This window comes from Acanthochromis polyacanthus, chromosome 21 (assembly GCF_021347895.1).
Source record: "Acanthochromis polyacanthus isolate Apoly-LR-REF ecotype Palm Island chromosome 21, KAUST_Apoly_ChrSc, whole genome shotgun sequence".
Lineage (NCBI taxonomy): Eukaryota > Metazoa > Chordata > Actinopteri > Pomacentridae > Acanthochromis > Acanthochromis polyacanthus.
This window is the reverse complement of record NC_067133.1, coordinates 13,012,363-13,030,906: the sequence shown is the minus strand read 5'-3', so window position 1 is coordinate 13,030,906 and position 18,544 is coordinate 13,012,363. Positions and strand designations below refer to the sequence as shown.

General features: G+C 40.6%; 2 protein-coding genes across 2 annotated transcripts in view; one reads left to right on the top strand and one right to left on the bottom strand.

The window, feature by feature from the left end:
• The window catches only part of tbc1d17 (TBC1 domain family, member 17), a 278,375-nt gene that overhangs the window by 5,011 nt on the left and 254,820 nt on the right, over nt 1-18,544 (bottom strand). The window contains exons 2-10 of the mRNA XM_022194910.2: nt 4,279-4,353; nt 2,105-2,200; nt 1,926-2,003; nt 1,724-1,835; nt 1,465-1,648; nt 1,218-1,329; nt 672-842; nt 458-583; nt 267-370 (exon numbers count right to left, since the gene is read on the bottom strand). Of these exons, the coding sequence (XP_022050602.1) occupies nt 267-370; nt 458-583; nt 672-842; nt 1,218-1,329; nt 1,465-1,648; nt 1,724-1,835; nt 1,926-2,003; nt 2,105-2,200; nt 4,279-4,305 (1,010 nt within the window). The 5' untranslated portion in view covers nt 4,306-4,353. The remainder of the gene's footprint in view (nt 1-266; nt 371-457; nt 584-671; nt 843-1,217; nt 1,330-1,464; nt 1,649-1,723; nt 1,836-1,925; nt 2,004-2,104; nt 2,201-4,278; nt 4,354-18,544) is intronic.
• On the top strand, nt 8,540-17,448 carry akt1s1 (AKT1 substrate 1 (proline-rich)). The gene is made up of 6 exons (XM_022194923.2): nt 8,540-8,697; nt 9,219-9,929; nt 10,773-11,040; nt 13,002-13,085; nt 13,173-13,348; nt 15,016-17,448. Exons 2-6 carry the CDS (start codon nt 9,537-9,539, stop codon nt 15,151-15,153), a joined length of 1,059 nt encoding a protein of 352 aa, XP_022050615.2. The 5' UTR covers nt 8,540-8,697; nt 9,219-9,536; the 3' UTR covers nt 15,154-17,448.

The following is an 18,544-nucleotide window of genomic DNA, read 5'->3' as shown; positions in this document are numbered from 1 at the left end:
GAACCAGTTCTCCAGCTACTGCAGGTTTTGGCTGGTGTGACCATCAGCTCATAGTCCAGAGCAGAACAAGGCCAAGCACTGCCACAGTGGAGACGGAGTCTGTCTGAACAACATTAGCCTCACTGGAGAGGCAGCTGATTGACAGCAAGAAACCAACAAAAGCGACTTGGCAACTGGGAAACACAAGACATGATGGGCATTGGCTAGCTGGTTAGCAGTGACTGAACGAACTTTCAAAATAAAACAAAATCACTGGAAACACTAACGTTTTGACTCGTAGAATGTCCTCCCTTTCCTTCGTAGTGCTGTTCCATGGATAAAAGCCCAGGAGGAACTTCCATACCTCCTTCCGTAGTGATGGCGTGATGCCCTGAAAGACACAAGAACATCCAAGAATCTGGTTAAACGAGGTTCCACACAGAAGATATAATGTCCCTGTGATTAATTAGTGTCTTACCCCTCTGAAAACAAGTTCTCTGACTTTCTCTGGGTTCTTCACGCGCCCCTCAGGGTCCAGGAATTCTTCCCAGTTGTCCAGAGGTCGACCCCTGGTCACGTCTGGTCTGGGACCCAGCTCCACGCCCTCGATAGAAAAACACAAACAAGCATGAACAACTGATTTGTGACACAAATGTTTGCTCTAAACTATTGCTCTTGTATCCGTGTCTTACACAGGTGATGAGCTCAAATCCGGGCTCATCGTCGGGCTGAGAGGGCAAACTAGGATCCTGAGCGGAGCGTGAGTGAGCGGGAGAATCTGGAGGCCGAAGTGCAGCCCTGAAGAAATTAGTGACTTTGGAGAATCCACCAAATGTAGTTGCATAAGGGTCATGGATAAATCTCTGTTCAGGAAAAACAAAGCAGAATTACAAAGAGGAACAGACAGCGCATTTAGTCTTTGTTTCTGTTTCTAGTTCATCATCTCTAAAATGGCATTTTTGGCTTGACAGGGAGACATTTTCTTTCTTGTTTTGGCAGCAACACTGGTCATGCACTCATTGCACTGTACTTAATCAATTAGTGGCTATAACTGTGAGATACTGACTGGAACAGGACTTGATCAATGGCTCATCACTGTTAATAAATAAGCTAATAACCCAGAAAAATGTATGCTCATGAGGTTTAAAATCATTAAGTGTGACATTATTACTACAGATACTACTGCCAATATGAAAGGCTCTGTGAAGTAACTTCCAAACTAAATAAAATTTAATCACCGAGACAAGATCGGAGCCTCCGTCATCAAGGAGATGCAGTTTATCGAAGGACTGCGAGAGAGCCCCTGAGTCGAGAGGGTAGGCGAGGAAGAGCCGGCCATCGACTGGAGACCTGAAGATAACAGCAGAAACCGTGTGATGTTTTCCATACTCATGGGATGTAAACAAGACTGATTTTTTCATTAGCTGTCAGGAGATGAATTCTAACAGAGCCACCATGTCTGAACACTGGAATGGTAACACTCACTGGTCCAGGATGATGTAGTGCTGCAGAGCCCTGAGCAGCTCTCTGGTTCCTCCTCTGTGGAAGTGAAGAGGAGGCAACGGGTGGCCGCCTCGACTAGTCAGCACTAGAAAGTTCCGACCCAAAGAGAACCGAGCCCTCCGAAGAGAGTATAGCTCTGAGAGAGGCAGAGAGAACGCCCACTGGCCTGCAGGGGAATATCTGGATTTAGATGTGCTTTCTTGACGTGACTGTTCTGCTGAAACTGAAATATAAACTGTACCTGACTCCTTAACTGGGACATGCTCTCGATCCTTCTTCACGGTGCTGATAACGGCCCAGTCTGGCTCGTATCCAGGGTCAAAGTTTGTGTCCTCCTCCCCTCCTTCACCGTCCTGATTTAGAAGAAATTAGTGAATGAGATGCTGACAGTTAATACAAACAATTCAGACTTTTTAGCATGTAGCAAACAGGTTGTTGCTGACCTTTTTAGAGTAGAGCACAGCAGGAGCGTTGCGACCGTCATCCTCCAGCGGGCTCCACTCTAAAGCAGGCACCCCAGCCTAAAAAAAAAGCATAAATATAGAGACACAACTAGTTATCCCAGTTCTTTTCTGATCCTTCTTTGTATCTGAATGGACTCGGCTCACACAGATTTACTTACCCGCTCTACAATGCGGATGAACCCTGGGATGGTGGTGTCCTGGTTACTCCTCTTGGCGTTTGTGTGGAGGTAAACCCCCTCCTTCTCAAATATCATCTGTGGAGAAAAGAAAGTCCCGCATAAATGTAAATGAACTGTAAAATATAATCTGACTTACAGTGGTGACTCATTTTGGTTTGTGCCAAATTCAAATAATTAAAGCTGGCTCTGGTAAATGTATGGTGACTGCATTTAATAGGCTTTCAGCTAGTGGTTATTTTTATTACCTATTCACTTGTGGATTATGTTCTCAATTCATATATCATTAGTAAAGAAGCTGAGTGTAAATACCCACATCCTAAGATGAAATCTTCTGATTGCTGTGATATTCAGTGTACTTTTCTATATAAAAAATGACAGCTGTGATAAAGAGCAGGTCTGCAGGAGGAGCAGGAATGAGGAGAACTTGTATATAAATTCACTCAAGATGTGTGCCTTTTTCATTTACCTGCAGAGCCCACTGAATTTTTCTGACCACTTTTTGCAGTACCGTACATCATGAGTGATTTAAGTTAGTTATTATAATCACTGCGCTTTGTGTTAAGTCTTAACAGTAACAAGGCAGCCGTAGATATTTACTCCCAGCATATTAAGTTTAGCTGAAGGTGATAATGTACTGTGTTGTGATAATCTTCTGTCCAGATATAAAACCAGCAATGATTGGTTCCAGCTCCACTGCCCCACAAAAGACTATCACGACAATAAACCACCATTTAACTGGATAGTTCTGGTGTTTCACTGTGCCTCAGCATACATCTGTAGAGTCCAGTATCCAAACTGGAAACCAGCATACGGTGCTAAGTAAGCAAATATTTCACAAGATCATAACATCGTCAGAACAGAAGCTGGAATTTAGGTTGCACAACATATTATCTCTGCGATGATAACGCGATGAACGCCAGTCCAGTTGTGGACAGTGTAATGTGAACAGAGGAAAAAACTGTTTTCATTTTCCATGACGAACCAACAAGAGACGTCTGTCTGATAAAATATAATTTACTGACACTGAAAGATTCTTGGACACAAAACACCTTACTTACAACACGAGTTTGTTGACACGCAGAGTGCACAATACAATGAGTAAAACAGGTAGGAAAAGCAACATCAGTTGTATGGAAATACTTTGGCTACATACAGAATGATGTGGTCTAAAAACAAATAATTGGTCAGCAATGTCTGGCATTGTTTCCACCACACACAGCTTCATGACTAGTTTGGTAAATCAGCACCACAAAGCTTTGCATTATGAGTGCCCAATCAGACCTTAATGCCAGTCCAAACCAAAAACACTGTTGTCAGTGTCTTTGCCAGTGTAACACCACATGGGAAAGGCTCCAAACTGCAGATTTTTAACCTTTCTCTAAATATCTGTTTTCTGTGTAGTATCATCCCTCTACAACATCATCCCAGTCATTCAAGAGTTATTACTTCTTCCTGAAAGGTTGTTGAAATCATCTGGTTAAAATTCTGGTACGTTTTGTTGCAGAAAAAGAAAACATCAAAATATCATTTTTTCAAACATTGTGCAGCAATAATTAGATTTATGACAAAACATCAATTATCAGAGCATTTTTTTGTGGTCAGATTGGTTCTGTCTTGTACAGAACTGTAACTTTAGGTGTTACATAATCTGTAAAATGAACTCATGACACTTACTGCACGAACTGTAATATCACTGTTATAAATAATAAGCCTGTGGATCAGGTGTCCTGTCTGACAGCTGACACATATCTGGCGCAGGTAAGTGAGATACGCAACAAAGAGCCAATAAATGACAAAGACATCACATGATTGCAGAGTGACTGCTCTGTCAGGGCAGGGGGGAAAAGCAAGTCAAGCAAAACTTGGGCAGACTTTACTAGTATAAACAATCGATGAAATATCTTTGTGACTATTGATGGATCGATCTGATATCCATACGACAGAGCTGAGTATCTTTTGTCCATCCAGAGAACAACATGTAACCGAGAGTTCTGCTTTATTTTATCGAACGTTATTGAAAACGGATAGCTAGCTCTAACATCAGCTAACTAATCAGCAAGCTCCAGTAGTTCCGACAAAAAAACATCCCAGTAGAGTAGTCAACATTCACAAACACAAAACCTGTCGGTTAAAATAAGAAAAATTTGGAATACCTTATAGTCCTCAACGTTTTGCTCCATTTTTCGGTCTCTTGTGTCGCTGCTTCGTTCTTCCAAAACAAACGTTACGTCTTCCTGCTTCCGGAAAATCCCGCCCACTGATAGACGTCATAGCACCAAAGAGCCAATCAGACAGCAGTAATGCATTTTCTTTTCTTTGCGTTGATTTTAAAGGGTTTTATATAATGATTAATTAGAAGTAATATCAGATAAAAATTTAAATTTCTGTTATATTTTTTAAGGTATGGACCAGAAGACGGTAGTACACTTAATGCGTTAAAAACTAGGGATCAGAGTCAAGGCCTCAGGTAACTTTGGTCAAGAAGTGAATGCACTAAACAACATAACAAAATGTATTTGCAGCATTTTATGCAATTAAAATATATTTTGCAAACTAGACATCCCAACTGGAGCTCGTACTACAAAATAGAGAGTGTATGAATTACCAGTTGCCTTGCATAGCAGTAAAATTTGGAGTGGATGGGACAAGCATGCCATAGAGATGCTGCATGCTGAATTTTATAGGTTCATATGAAACGTCAAATGAAATTTAAAAAAATAACATTAAATGCATGCCGGACAGAGCTAGAAAGCTACCGACTGAATGTCAGCATTTAAAAACAGAACATTTACATTTTGATAACAAGTCAAATCGAGGTCCTGAGACCCACTGAGATTTAATTTACCACAAATTCAAAAGCTGAATTCTTAAAAAAGTCCCTCCTGTCAGCTGATCCTGAGACTTCCTGATTAGAAAACACCGATCAGCCTCAGGCCAACACTCCAACCACTAATCACAGTCAACCACATCATTACATCAACAGAAGACGCTTATCTGGAGGCACCAAGCCAAAACTCATAACAAACTTCACCGCTGTCTGGCCCTGAACCACGAATATAATTAACAGAACATGTCTCTACTGAAAGAAACACAAAGCTGAGACAAACCCTGACCGAATGCAGAATCAGTGACCACAGTTCAACCACTGAGAAAAAATGATGCAAGAAGTTGTGGCGGTCAATAGAAGGAAGATGTACACTTCCTCTTAAAGTGTGACAAATATAATGTTACAGAATGGATATTTAAAAAAATACAACTTAATTCCAAGTTCACAAAAGCAACAATAAAAAACCATCAGATTCTGTTAGAGCAGGGACATGGACACAATATTTTCCTTGATGCTTTGGCGATATTGTTAACATGACATTATTTCCATTATTGACATTATTAAGTATATCGAGTTGTGAATTGTGGAAGTCGTATTCTATCACAATCACTGGAGGGCAGCAAACTCATGATTCTTCACCACATTTTACCAGCTTCAAATCTCCAGCTCAGAAAACTTTGATTAAAACAAATCAAAAACAGAGTTATTAACTTACTCCCCATTCTGGGGATGTGCAGGTACTGCCAGAGCACATGTTTTTCTTCTATCTTTGATTATACAGCAAATATTGTTATAAGTATTGTTCAGACAAGAAAGCAGTTATAATCAATACCGAATAACATATATATAGAGAGAAAGATAGCAGAGCATGTAGTGCCTCAGGAAGCAATGACAAACATAGACCACTTCTGGGAAAATTATGTTTTTTGAAACTAAAATTCTGTCCATTGACACAAAATTTAAACACGTGATGCATTTTATGTGTATAATTAACTGATAAAGTGTTGTTGAGGTTGACTTTAAACAGTGTTACAAGAAAATAAATGCAAAGAACATAAATGACTTGCAAAATCTTTCAAAAATAATGCAAAGAGTGATACAGCAGCTCTAAAGTATTGTTTAATAAAATACTGTTCATTGGCTTATCAGACTAATTTCTGGTGTTTCCTCATCAGATCTGTTGGTAGTGTGTATAATATTCCAGGTTAATTTGTATTTTATAAAATGTATATCACTGTTGGGTGTTAATATGTACACCTGGTGAATAAATTTGTCATGTTAATCTTTTTTTTTTTTATGCTGTTAAGCTCTTTGGCTCTGTTGCTTTGAATGTGCTTAATAGAATGCAGAGAATTGACACAGTTCAAAGGTTCATATTGTTTCATTATAGAGTGCATATCATATTATAATAACCACAGCAATATGTTATTATTATAGATTTACTACAGTTATTAGTATTAATTTATTACTGTACAGTGTCTTTGTTCCAAGTTTTAGGACTTTACAGGAGTCTTCCTCGGTGGGCTTTAGGTAAAGGGGAGCAGGTACACGTGCACGAGAACAGGGCGAGAACGAGCCCGCCCACAGACCTCGGTCACGTGTACAACGTGCGTTCGTTTGGAAGTCAGTAAACAGGTGACGTCAAGGCGGCGGCAAGTTAACGGAGATGAAACCAGAGGAAAACCCATGTTTACTTTCAGAATAAAAGTCTTTTGTCAATCGCGATGCAGTAAAAGTACACCTTACTGAGACGTGTTTTGTGAAAATAAAGAGTTTGAAATTGAGCTTCGGTGATTAAATTCTAATAATTAATGTACATTTCCATATCTATTCAAATGAGCTTCATTGGCTATAAAGTTGAAAAAACATTACCTCCACAGTATCAAAATTTGTTGAAAATATTGCCTAATAGCAACAGTTTAAACATAACTGAATATAAGTTAATAATATATGAATGAAAAATAATGGGGACAGACTGCACTTTACAGCCAGGAGAGAATACTGTCTGATATCGTTTGTAGCTGATCAATGTATCTATTACTGATAACAATGTTAGGTAACATTTTACAGATCCAAATGCCTAAATTGTGGAAACTGCATTTTGGATAAGTGCAATATCCAGACCACATAATTTGCAATGTTTTTGATAAAGGCAAAATGTGTCAAAGTATATGATTTATACAAAGCATTTTGGTGCCTATAAAGCATATTCTAGTGTTTTTTAGCTGTTTTTTGTTTTTTTCACTGAGAAAAAAATCCAAGCACTTCCATTCCCACTAAAATCATTACTCACATTTCAATATCTGTTAAAAGAATGGCAGGATCTTTTTTCAGTATGTCACTGAGCTGTACTTCTCAAATGTTCCTTAAATAATTGTTTGGTTTGGGACAAACTAAATGAAAGTGAGTATTTAGTATAAGGAATTTTATTAGAATCAGAATTTTTTGTTTTTGTTTTTTGTTGGTAAGTAGGTTTTCACATATAAACAATTTGACTTGGTGCAGACAAGTTTAACATTTTTAAAGAATTAAAGATTAGAAATAAAAAGCAAGTGTTGTCAAACAAAAAGCATGTGTAAGAATATATAACAATATTGCTTCTCGTGTTATTTAAGTAAGCAGTTTTACTTAACTTCTTAATTGAAAATATTTCAGCTTAAAGGCATTATGGAGGATGTTTTTGTTGTTTAATTTGTTTGATTCACATAAAATGAATATACTGACCTTTAGTGGAGTTGTATGTATGGTTTCTAAAAGAATAAAAAATAAATAAATAAATAACTGTGGACATGGCAGGACCTGAAAAACATCAGCCAATCAACGCGCTCGGACCGAGGCGTTTGGTTTGCTCCCTTTCCTGTCAATCAAAAATCTTCCGGCTCAGGCCTAGTTGTAGATTACGTAAGCCTTGGACTTACGTGTTTTGTGTATGTGTTGCTTTGGTATAGCTTCGTAGTTAGCTGGCGACTTGTTTTGCTCATCTTTTTTTACATAATGGCAGATAAAGATCCAGGGGGACCCAGCCATAAAAGAAAGTCATTTTTTGAGGTCATATAAAATAAAAGACAACTGGATCGCGAGAATGCAAAAACAAAAGTGATTATTGGCAAGTCATTTGGGCGATGGCGTCAGCTCAAGCAACAAATGGACCTAAAGACAGATGCCTTGGTTGCTAAATTCCTTCTGGACAGGTAAAATGTATTATTGTATTACTTCAGGAGAGCTACGCAAGTTTCTGGAGGGGGGCGTTTCTTCGTAAATGTTATGGGGGGGGGGGGGGGGGGGGGGTTAGAGGGGAGTGAGGGAGAGGTTGCATGTGCGCATGCGCATGCTACGTTCAAAGTCGTAGGAAATTAAAGCTCCTCTAATGCCTTTAACTCTAATTTTTAGCAATAATTAATGAATTACAAGTAAGCTTTTTTCAAGTTACTAGGATAAACATGTATTTGTTACCTAATGCTTACGAGCTGATCAGAAGCTTATTTATTATCAGACACCACAACTTCCTGAGCTACACAGATGTAACACCTTTATTTACAACTCCACAACACTGTTCCGCAGCAGCGCTGTTATTGTGAAATTCCTAACCGTTATTAACGGTTACTGACGGTCGCTAGCTTGCTGCTGCCGCTGGTGTCGAGCCTTGCTAGGGGAGAGAAACCGTGGAAGAAGGCAGAATACGGAGGATTAAAACAAGTTTAAGCTTGACAAACATCTGGCAACGTGGAAGAAAGAAAGCGAACAGGTGGGTGAACGCCTTCCCTCGTTTCTGTCATTTACACTTCGGGGTTCGGGCGCCTGCTAAAGCCCGAAAATGGAGGTGAAATCTGGGTCCATGATGAGGAGGGCTGCACACAAACACAGAATAAACAAGCAGATCAACAACAACAACAGCAACAACAGCTGCAGCGGCAATAACAGCTCAGGAAAAGTCCACAGCATGCAGATTGAAAGGAGACTTTGCAGAGAGAGGCCAGTAAAGAGGATCAGCAGGGGTCATTACAAAGAGCTAACGGTTCAGCAGCTAGCATTGGTAGCTACTGTCATGCAGCTACAGAGGAGGAGGGGGCTGCGACAGTCACAGCTCACAGTATTTTGTGCAGGTTTATGTGTTTACCTGCCCATGTTTAAACACATGCAATCCTTAAATTTACTCTTAAGAAGAAATTAAGGAAGCAGCAGTACCCATTTGCTGTCAGTGAAAGGTGTTAGCATTAGCAGCTAAGTTTGCTTTTTGCTTTTCTTTGTCGTTTTTTTTTTCCTCAGGTATCACCAGCAACTTGGCAACATCTCTTCTCTCCCCTGGCTCTCAGTGTGTAAGGACACCGCCCAGTACATCATATCTTAAAGTGCCTCTCTGCCTGATTGGTTATAACGTCCCCTGCATCTCCTCCATCGGTGCAAAAACTATCTGTACACCAGCAACAACAAAGTCAGACACGCCACAGCTACCAAAGTTCACTTCAGTGCTTCATTCAGTTTGGTGCCCCAAAGTAAACCCTCACCCAAGCGGAACTCTTCACCCTTCATCAGCGTTTTCTCATCACCTCAGCCCATCTGTCCGTTAGCAGTATCTACACCGTTATGGCCTCCATCACCCAGTCATCCGAGCCCGACATCCCAGACAACCACAAAGAGAGCTGGCTGGCGCTGTTGTCCGCCGCCGAGGCGTATTGCCAAAAGTCCGGCTGCGACCTGGCCATCCTCACAGCCTGCAAGAAGTTCAGGTCATCGAGCGGGGAAGGAGAAGGGGTGAGGAAGTGGGAGAGCGGCAGTGCCTTTCCGAGGGAGTGCGACTTCTCCTACAGCGTCTGGGGTCAGGGCTTCCTGGCCGAGTCGGCTCGTCGCTACATGGAAGACATCGGTGTGCTGCACTCCACCACCATGCTAACAGCCCAAAAGCATTCACGCCAGGCCGGGATGGAGGGAGGAACCAAGCTGGTGGTGGACTTGACCTCTGAACCCGGACACAGGGGGGTGAGTTTACACTGAGGCAGAAAGATGGACTGATATGTTTTTGTCAGGGCCAATATCAGGACTGATATTGGTAACTGAGAAAGGCTGACAACTGATATTTGGAAGTGATAGGAGGAAACCTGTCATTCATAACTACTTTTCTTTATAAATAAGACTTACTTTTAGTGAACATGTCCAATGGAAATAGGAGTGATGCTGTTAGTACACTCTCCTCTGTTTACTATGAGATTAACTGATAAAGATATCCTTCTTCATTCACTGCTCTATCGCTTTTATTGTCCACCGAGGCCTATATATTGTATCTGCGGCTGCCTCCTAACTTAGCCGCTAGCTGTTAGCGCAGCTTTAGACACTGTGAAAGAAGCCAATTTTCTGGTTTGTGGTGATGGCTGTGCTTCTTGTTCAGTCTCTGCTCTCTGTTAGAGAGGCGTGTCTGTAAGTTAAAACAGAGTTACAGTTTATCCCACTGTAGAAAGATGTTACAAGTATTTTAGATAGTGTTAGTTGCAGTCTAAAAGGCACAACAAACTCTCTCTTAGCCGTAGCCTAGCACGGTTAGCAAAATAAGTTCCAGCTGCACTGATACCAACAAGGTAAATATTCAGACATTTTCAGTGTAACAGGGTGAACTGTTCTGGTCTGATTGTTTGATGTCACAGATTGGCTGCATCAGAACCAAAGTGACGCATTTAATTTTTTTTTTTATCCATCACAGTTTAATCACAATAGCGATACCAATAATCGGAAAAATGCCCGATATCATCCAGCCCAATAATCAGCTGATCCCTACTGAGGTATCCGTTCTAAACATCCATCGTGTGTGGTTCTCTGTTGTCGTTGCAGAACTTTACAGGAGACGGAGGAGTGGGTGGAGTCAGTCCCAGCAGCCGGCTGTACTCCCAAAGCTACCCGTCCATCTACAGCTCAGGAGGCGGCAACGGGCAAGGCGGTGGCCAGAACGGTACCGGAGACAGGGAACGGGAGAAGAGCGCTCTGGAGGCCGAACGGGAGAGGCAGAGGTCCGGGATTGTGGATTTAGAAGAAGAGTGCGAGGACGAGGAAGAGGAGGAGGACATGGATGAGAGGAGACCCTACGGGAATGAAAGTGCTGGTGAGGAAAGATGTAGTAATCTGAAGGATTCTAAAACCAGACGGGAGGCTTTTTGCTTTCTATTTGTGCCGTTTATTTATTTATTTTAGATGTGGACAGTATCATAACGAGAAAATAAATTACACGAAATGAAACACAACAGGAAAAAAAAGGGACCAAACTAAATCCACCAGTTAAAATGATGCCTGAAAACGAGTAGGGTGAAGTTTAACTTATTAACCCGCTGCATGTCTGTACATCTCATATCCTACTGTTTCCTGTTTGCATCAAACCTTCTACTTTTATACACTACCATTCAAAAGTTTGAGACCAGACAATTTCATGTTTTCCATGCAAACACACTTTTTATTATTTTAACTTGTGGATTTACTTTGGTTGCTTTTTTCTGTTGTTGTTTTTTTGTTTTGTGTAATTTATTTTCCTTTTATGGTACTGTGCACGTCTGAAATAAACCGCATAAATAAATCATGCGCTGACGTAATTGCACAAGGGTTTTCTAATCGTCAATTAGCCTTTCAACACCATTAGCTAGCACAATGTAGCATTAGAACACAGGAGTGATGGTTGCTGGAAATGTTCCTCTGTACCCCTATGGAGATATTCAACCCGGTCTCACGGGGATTCGTGAAACTGTCACGTAAGTTTTAGTTTCGGTTTCGTGCGCACCAACACGATTTCGTCATGTTTTTCGTGCCGCTCACCACGAAATGTTTTTCGCTGTGGTAATCACATCTGAAAGTGGTTTATACCGGCGGATTCATGACGATCTAAGCTGTCCATCGGCGTATACTGCTTGTGTGATTGCGTTTGCGGCCGCTGGCCGCCGGACATTCTTGAAATTCCTATGCAAATTGATAAGTGTACCACCGGCTTATGGTTAGGTTATGGTTAGGGTTATGGTTAGGGTTATGTTTAGGGACGATGTCATGCAAAATATAGCGTTGGATTCGCCACGGTTTTACATTAAAAATATAATATACACATTCTTTTGAAATACGTTCTGAGTGGCACGAAAAGTCCGCCGTTTAAAATACATTGGTGCGCATTTCGTGGTGAGCGGCACGAAAAACATGACGAAATCGTGTTGGTGCGCACGAAACCGAAACTAAAACTTACGTGACAGTTTCACGAATCCCCGTGAGATCGGGCTCAGATATTCCATTAAAAATCAGCCGTTTCCAGCTAGAATAGTCATTTACCACATTAACAATACCTAGACTGTATTTCTGATTAATTTAATGTTATCATCATTGGAAAAAAAATGCCTTTCTTTCAAAAATAAGGACATTTCTAAGTGAGCTCAAACTTTTGAACGGTGGTATGCCTCTTTAGAAACTCCAAGAAAACATTTATTGTGCCACATATTTATTTTTTTTCAAGCAATCTTTTTTTGTATTCTTTTAAAAATAGTTTTATTGTGGTACTCATTTAATGATAGACATCTTCTCTTCATGATGCTACAAGAAAATGGCCTTTTAAAGTTAAAATTCCTTCTTAATGCATAGTTTCCGACGTTGCTTCTGAACAGCTGTTGTATTTTATCAGGAGTACCTTGTTGTTTTCTTTGAACATTATTTGCACAGTTCTGAATTTAACTAAATCAATACATTTCAAAGTATTTGTTTTGGAAAAGTGTGCTCATTATAGCGCTCATTATGTACTATCCTTATAGCTTTCCTTGTAATGTGTTTATTGGCTGTAAGGTAGTATTACATGTGTTACCGGACACTTCTGCAAGTGAGGTAGAAACAGTGAGCAGTATAATGGATAAGAGGCTTTTGAATTCAAAAGGAGTCAGTTTTTGCCAACTTTTCTCTTCTTAGAGAGACTTTGTGAGCAAGTACTGCACTTAGAAATGTGTGTTTAAGCTGCAGTGAGCTCTAAAGAGCTAGTTTTATGGACTAAATCGGGTTTGAATCACAGTGTTGATTGTGAGCTTTTCCTTCATCTTTCTGCTGCAGGTGTTTTCTCCATGGACGAGGATTCTCTGTCTCGGGACTGCGAGCCGTTCTTTGAGTCAGACGGGGAGGAGGAGAGCACCGACGGTAAGAGTTTAGTCTACTGAATTAAAATAATCATATATTTAATGCTCAGATACATATGTTGCATGTTCATTTCCCTGTCTGTGTCAGGCTCGTTGAGCGAGGACGCCCCTCCGCCACCACGTGGCATGGCGGTGGGTCAGGCTGCCTACTCATCCCGTCAGGCCCATTCCATGGCTCTGGCTCGGTCTCTGCCGGTTTCTGTACCCGTGTGGGGCTGCAGAGGGAACAGAGCTGCTCCTGGAGACAGCAACAGCGGAGAACGGGTGAGCGGACGACATTTAAAGCACAGCAGCTGGTTTTGGCTGCAGGGTTCTGCTTCACAAAATGAGAATAGGGGGTTAGCAAGCTATTTTAGGTTTCACTTGAGTTTTCTTTACTGTGGTCAGCTATGTGGGTTCAGAAGGTCAACACATGTGAACAGGCTTACTACTGACCAATCAGCTCCCTGGAAACACTGCTCATCATCTATAGGATCAGTTTGCTGTTGCAGAAAGCAACTAAATGCAGACTCCTAAATACAGCTCTACATTTAGAACTGCGCCAAATCCAGACTAAATTAGTTTGAAAGAAACCACAACAATGCCATTGAATTGCATTCATTCTGTACATACATATATGAGGGATTAGAAAAGTAAACAGCAGACTATTCCTTTATGGCTACCTTGATGGTTATTTTCTTGGACATTAAGACTAATAATAAAAGCTGCACAGATGCTGAAAATTAAAATATATAACCTTATTTTTAAACTCATTTTAAAAAAAGAGTGGAGCAATAATATAATGTCTATTCAGTATGTTAATGGGAAATAATACGTGAAGACTCAATATGAGGATAATTTGAAATTAAAAATTTACTCATTGATGCTTCTTGTTAAAAATACAATCCACACACATTCAGCTAGTGTTAGACATTCTGTTTTAAAATGTAGCATTTCAGCCCGATATTATTTACACTTTTTTCTGACTTTCTCGTTTTCACAGAGTACCCTAAATTTTTCTGTCTTCTTTGGCAACAGAATCAACAGATTTTCTCTCTGTACACTAAACACGTGGAAGCAATTTTTCAACTCCTGTCAAAAACACTTAAGTCACATGCTTTCTCATTGCTTTAGCCTTGCTTTAAATATTGCCTGCAGTCTTTCTACAGCATTCCATTCTTGCGCTCTAATTACACTTTACAGATTTTATGAACTGCATATTTTGGGTTTGATCTCATGTCGTCATGTATCAGTTTTCCAGGATTGTCAACGTCGGCCACACAAAGTTACATTTGCTTCCTGATACCTGGTGTAACTGAACTGCATGAAAACATGAGAACAGCTCAAGGCCTTTTCTCAGATAGCAGTGGGTGGATAGATAGTGGGTCGAGTACTGGAACAAGAGCTGCTGTTTTTCTCCGTTGGTCAAGCTACAGATTTTACATGTCTTTTCTCAATCAGAATAAATGTACAGATGTGCTGCAGGTCAGCAGTAAAATGGAATTACAGGTGGTCTAATAAAAGAGCTGCACTTCAGAGTGTTATTAATATTTTAGCAGTGAAAATGGCCTGGTGTGACATTTAATTCCAACAGTGGCTGAATGTCTTTCTGTGAAACACACAGAAATAGTTTAGTTAACCAGAGAAAATGTGCTTCAGAGAAAGCTTTGTTTTATCAGCTTAACTGAAACATAAACAGAGGGAAAAAAACTCTCCGAGAAAAGATAATTTAACTGTGCTGTTTGCTGTCAGTTGACACATTTCATGCCGACTAAAGACGGAGACAAAGACACTATTCAGCCCTCAGCGCTGATGCACCAACTAACATCCACGACGGCTGCATCAGATCATGTGACTAGAAGTGTGTAGGCAGATGTTTCACAAGCAGAATATCAGAATGTCAGACAACAAAAGAAATAATCCAGCATTTTCTCCTGTTTTTTGCCCCCCAGGTGGGCTGTGCTGACCTGGAGCACATCGCTGCCAGCATGAAGGCCCTGCTGGCCCCCGGAGCCACCGACGGGACGGAAATGTTCGGAGCTCTGCCGCGACCTCGACTCAACACAGGAGACTTCTCCCTCAAACACTGAGAGAGATGGAGGGAGGGAGGGAGGCGAGTAGAGAGAAAGAGAACGGGGTAGAGGATCAGAGAGGAGACGGGAGGAAAACCCTGGACTGGCTGGCAAATGTGACGTACAGTATGTGAAACAGTGTAAAAGCTAGTACCTCCATTTATTTCCTACTAACCAAAATTAACGGCACATGCTTTGAGGAGTCATGTTGTTACGGACACTAATAACATTCTCAACACTACACCCGAACCCCGGCCACACTGTCACGGAGCATTTCACTACACTAGCTACTACACATACCACAACACTACATTAGGAATCGGACCTCCAGATGTGTAGTGACCCACTGCACTGAGCAACCAGGACACTAAAACAGGGTGAACCACAGTGGAGCTGAGGATCTGGGATGTTTGCCTTTTGGTCAGATTACCTGTGAAGTGATGAGATCTCAGTGAGCAGACGTCTGGACCTGGTGCTCAATCAGATGCTGCTTTCAGTGATATTAGCTTTACTGTAATATGTAGTCGCTCGAAAGCTAAAAATGCTATTGAACGTATTTCTGGTGGCTTTCTGTGCAAGAGGTGGATGAAAAGATGGATGCCACTGTCATGTCTGTTCAAAGTTAGGTTGGAATCGGGGTAGTTACATTTTCTGTGCAAGTACAAGAGGACACATGAGGCCTGAATTTCAGCATCTGCCCAATTTTGCAAGATTTGGTAGCTTTGCAGCCCAAAATTTGTATCTGTGCAGCAGCGACAATACAAAAGCAGACTAGAAAGTATTATAAATCCAGGCTAAAAGAGTGTAAGAACCGTAACAAATTTTCAAATCAGGTTAGAGCGAATCTCACTAATCTCATGCACACACTACAAGACTAGAACATAAAACTGCATCACACACTACAAAATCTGTTAGGATAAGCATGTTAGAGGGAGCAGAGCACCACCTCACATGGTCTCATGGGGAAACAGATGCAAACAAAATGGAGACTGTGGAGCAGTGACTTGCTACTATGGAGTGAAGGAAAAACAAAAGCAGAAGGATAAACAAGTCTGGATGTTCTAATGTAGCCATCTGTTGCTAGCGTTAGCCTCAAGGGCTAGAATGTTTAGCATTGCTGGACAGTTGTGTCCTCTGCTCCAGGTGGTAGAATGATAAACTTAAACATCTAGATTTGAACTCAAACATGTCTGATGTTTAATTGGGCGACCCCAATGACATTACTGCAGTAAAGATCTGTAAATCCTCCACATTACTACCGTAAATAATCTCTCCCGACATCAGTTCAGACTAAGATCTTCGATTCGACATCTTCTCTGAGTATTAGGTGAAATTGGGATAAATTGGTCTGAAACTGAGTCCAGTCTAAATGTGTAGTAGATTGGTGTCATACGTGGTATTAGCATGCATGCTCTTGTATCGCAGTTGCTATGTTTCTCTCATTTCTGATGATTTTGACTCTGGTGATTTTCCTTTGGTGCTCTTGAAAACCTCTTTTGTTTCTGTGCAACCAAATTACTCTATAGAGGAATAACTCAAGACATAAGAGTGGTATTCATCTTCTCTCAAGTCTCTCGGAAAGAAAGCAGATAAGCATATTTCCATAATGTTCTTCAAAGGTTTAAAACGAGCAGGAAGAATCTAGACTTTATTAGCAGAACACTTTGTTCCATTATTCCAGAGAATACACACATGGCTACATTAGCTGGGAGAAATTATTTTCATAAATTACAAAAGCGTTTGCATCTGTAAGTCATTAACTCCTATTATGGAGACGTCAGTTTCAACTTAAGGGCCTCCTCGTCATCTAGCGCAACATGCTGAAGTGTTAGCATCCCCACGTGGATGTTTTCTCTGTCTGCTCCCATCATTTTCAGGGTAAAATGACCAACAGGCCTGTCGTGACCCCCTAAGAAACCACTCTATTCCTTCTGCGGGATAGAAACCAGGCAAATGGTTGATTAACATGAAGCTTGTGGCTTTACAAAATGTGAGCAGAGGACACCAGCACCTCCTCATAACATGCCTATTTCTACTTTTACTTTTGCCAATGAATGACTGACTGATAGAATGATTGTAAACCAATACTGAGTTCTAGGGGATGTTCTTTTTTTTTTTTTTTTTTTTTTTTTTTGCTCCAGATATCTTGTTGAAACAACTGAATGAATGAGAAAGTGACTGTGTGTGAGAGAGAAAGTGAGAGCGAGATAAAGTTGGTTTTGAGAGGAAAAATGTCCATCTGACGTTTTAAAAACAGGTAAATGTTCTGTTAAGTTCTTTTATGTTTCAAATAAAGGAGCAACACCAAGAGAAGAGTCGTCTCTTTGTGTGTTTTTTCAACACAGTTATGGATGCAGTATTATTAGGGGCCTCTAGAGGGCGTCAGCGCTCTGTCACCCTCTTCAGACGGCACAAGCAGTTTAATTGAGAAGTTTTTACTTATGAGGAATTTGACGTGGTGTTTAGATGCAGAACAACCACTGACAAAAAAAAAAAACATTTTTAAAGATGGGTAAAAAAAATCTGAAGAAAAAGAAAATGTTGCAAATAGCAGGCAATGTTAAAGTAAAACAAATATTTACACTGTAGGAAGGTGCAAGTTATTCATCTGGGATGGGATATATAACTCTGTTGCTTAAGTTAAAGCAAAGGCACACAAAATATACCACAAAATAGTTACTACTCCGCCAAGGAACGCGGTGGAGTTATATGACAGTCACCGTATATTTGTCCGTCTGTCTGTCCATCTGTGCACAACATTACTCAAATATGGATGAACCGATTTGGATGAAATTTTCAGGGAAGATCATAAATGACACAAGGACCAAATGATTAGATTTTGGCAGTGATGCAGCTTATAGTCTGGATCCACAGATTTGTTCAAGATTTTTGTACCGTTGTGAGATAGCACCATGACGTCACTGTAACTATGACAACAAGTGAACGCTATGTCAGCCGCCTGCTGAGGATCACATGATTGCGATTCTACTATAAATCCACCACTGTGGAGTTATCCGTTGGAAATCATACGACTGAGCAGTCTGGTGGAGGACTGCGCTCTCTGAGTACTTTTCTTGTATTTCTAACTTATTAATGAAATTGCTGCTGTTGTTCCACTTACATAAACTCACACAACTTTTTCTCTTTGGAGACGCTCATATGGATCCTTCTGCTGTCCGATGGTGCAGTTTAATAAACTAAGAGGAAATAGTCCTGAACAGCTGGAAGCAACAAACTAAATTTCAGCTCAGTGAGTCTCTTTAACCTGAGGTGTTCAAATCCGTCTTCATCGCAGTAAAGTTTAATGTACAGTTCTGTTTGGGGTCAAACTGTAAGAAAAAGCAAACAAGAAAGCTTTTTGGACAAATATTGATGCTAAAATGAGGAAAAAGTCTCCATTCTACTCCAA